Source organism: Martes martes (assembly GCF_963455335.1).
Source record: "Martes martes genome assembly, chromosome: X".
Taxonomy (NCBI): domain Eukaryota; kingdom Metazoa; phylum Chordata; class Mammalia; order Carnivora; family Mustelidae; genus Martes; species Martes martes.
The window spans coordinates 77,680,220-77,682,950 of NC_137897.1; the positions used below are offsets into that span (position 1 = coordinate 77,680,220).

At 54.1% G+C, this 2,731-nt stretch overlaps 1 protein-coding gene across 1 annotated transcript; it reads left to right on the forward strand.

Annotated features, from left to right (window-relative positions):
• Positions 1 to 1,698: 1,698 nt before the first annotated feature.
• Positions 1,699 to 2,451, forward strand: TCEAL2 (transcription elongation factor A like 2; the record flags this gene model as incomplete). The annotated part of the gene is given in 4 exon segments (XM_080795620.1): positions 1,699 to 2,035; positions 2,076 to 2,293; positions 2,297 to 2,378; positions 2,381 to 2,451. Coding segments are annotated over 4 exon segments (693 nt in total). The 5' UTR covers positions 1,699 to 1,713.
• Positions 2,452 to 2,731: the final 280 nt, after the last annotated feature.

A 2,731-nucleotide genomic window follows, 5' to 3' on the forward strand; every position in this document is an offset into this window, starting at 1 on the left:
CGGTCACACCTGGCAATGACGTACATCGCAGAGGGATGCAGTGCGAGGGCCTGAGATGCGCCAGGTAAAGCACCTGCGGTCTGGAAGCCTCCCGGCTCCTGCTCTCTCCTTGATTCCCCCTTTGCCACCCCGCCCCCCACCGTGTGTGGTTGCTTAGTCCCTTGGAGATGGGGGTAAGGGGGCGGGGTGGGGGACCGAGCTCGGGTGACGCGGCGCTCACGTGACTGGCTGGGCGCCGACGTGGGCAGCAGCCCCCGCGCCCGCCCGTTCGCCGGCCCTGCGGTCGCGTCCCTGCGCCCTCGGCTCCCGTCGCCCGCGCGGAACCAGCTCCCTGAGCTGCCCGGGCGGCGGGCGAGGGGTGAGCGGGCTTCGGCGAGCCCGAGGAGGCGCAGGCCTGCCCCGGGCCCGGCAGGTCAGTGTGAAGGTGGGCGCTGCCGGCGGCCCCGGGCAGAGGTGGAGGTGGATGGGAGTAGGATCCGGGAGCAGCGCGGAGTGGGATGGGGGTCTGGAAGGTCGGTGAGGAGGGGGATGCAGCGTGGACGTGGGCAGGTGGGGAGGGAGCACCCCACCGCCGCCTCCTCGACGCCCCTCCTCCGCGCCCTCCATCCATTTCTGGACCTAAAATGCGAGGAGGTGCCCCCGCAGTGCGACAGTGAAATGTAGACATATTCTAGAAATAACCCGCTCTCACACTCTGTACCTAAAAGGAAATACTGACCTCCGCGGAAAAGGGGAGAGGGTGGGCGGCATGCCTGCAGGGGAGGAGGACACAGAGACCCAAACCATTTGGAAAGTCTGGAATCTGAGGCCTGAAAAGTAATGTAGGCTGGGATTCCGGGGAGGTAGGGAAGGGAAATGTTGTATGAGGAGGGCCCAGATTCAGGAAAGAAACCTTAGTAGGCTGAGTGCACAGGCCCTGTCCTTGTCACTGCCTGCATGTCTGGTGTCTGTCCCCAGTCTGGAAAAGGAAGAACCTGTCCAGAATCCCCACAGGACAGTGAAGGGGGGGAGGGGCACTGGACAGTGGTGGGGGGTGTAGAGGGCATAGCTTGGCCAGAATTTGAGGTCCCCATTGCCCATCCCGGCACCACATATATTGCGCCCACCCCAACGCGCTGAAGGATGGTATAGAAGGTGGTAGGGCCTGCCGAGGAAATGGTTGGGAGGAATAGTGGGGTAAATAGTATACAAACAACACTTTGGAGGCCTGGGATTCAGAAAAGGGACCAGAGTCTTTGTGTATCCACTGAATGCCCAGCCCACCTCTCCTGTTTGTCTGCAGTTCTGTGTGTTTGTTGTCAGCACTCTACAAAGCTAGAAAAGGAAGAGATACCTGTTCTGAATTTCTGCAGGTCAGTGAAGGAAGGGGGTGTCTGGACAGGGACTTAGAGTGGTGGCGAGTGTGGACTGTACAGCATGGGCGGAATCTGGAGCCCCACTACCCATCTCCCAGCAGCTTTACACTTTACCACGCTGAGCAAACAGAGAAAATGGCAGGGCCTGACAGAGAAATGGTTGGCTCACCTGTGTGAGAGGAATGGTGGGAGGAGTGTGGCTGAAGACACACTTGGAGGACCAGGCCAACTTAAGGGAACTCAGACAAGGGGAGGTACGTAAATACTTCCCAGACATGCATTCCATCCCCAAGCCCTAAGTCTCTCTTGTCTGCTCTTCCTCGGTCTCCCGGGACAGGAAAAGGAGGGGAATCTCAACATGGAAAAACTCTGCAATGAAAATGAAGGAATGCCTGAGAAACAAGAGAAGATGGAATACAAAGAACAGCCACAGGATGCAGGAAAGCCGGAATTAGCTTGTACTCTGGAAGACAAGGAAAAGTTAGAAAACAAGGGAAAGACAGAAAATGAGGAAATACTGAAGGACAAGGAAAGTCCAGGGAGTGTGGGAAAGCCAGAGAACCTGGAAAATCCAAAAGAAGAAGGAAAACCCACGAGTGAGGGGAAGCCAGAGAGCAAGGGACAGCCAAAAGAAGGAGAACCAGGGATCGAGGGAGAACCAAAAGAAATAAAATCAGAGAGTGAGAAAAAATCAGAGCCAATGAAAAGAGGGAAAGTCAGAGAGCCAGGAAAAGCCAAAAGAAGACGAAAAGTCAGCCAGGGAACCAAAGGCTGTGGGAAAGCACCCAGCTGGGAATGATGTACCCAGGCATGCCAAAAGAAAAACCAGCAAGGGGCTGGCTCAGTGTCTCAAGGAATATAAGGACGCCATACACGATATGCATTTGAACAATGAGGAGATGATAAGAGAATTTGATGAGATGGGCAGGGTGGAGGATTAGGTGAAGGAAACCAGACAGAAATTGAGCGGGGTGGGGGGGACAGTTATGAGGACACAAAAAAGTTTACAGGACCCTTTCCACCCTAGGGGCCAAGGGAACTCAGGGGTGGATGCAGAGCCCCACAGAGGAGCTTTGAAGACATTCCTTTTGTATAGTGCCCCTGGCAAGCATTTGCCAGGTCCTGTGCCTTAACCTTATGCTAATAATTTGCTTTAGCTGTCACTCTCATTATCAGCAGCCTTTTGAGCCAACTAGAACACTCAATCAGTAGGGGTTTCCACCCATGTGCTTTGCAAAGTCGTTTTAATTCCTGAAAAATAAAGTAGCTTATAATATCATCTACAGAATCAGTCCACCTTTGTAGAAAACATAAGTTTATATAGTACATCTATGCACAGGAAAAATAGAAACTTTTGTTCACCAAAAGGTTAACAG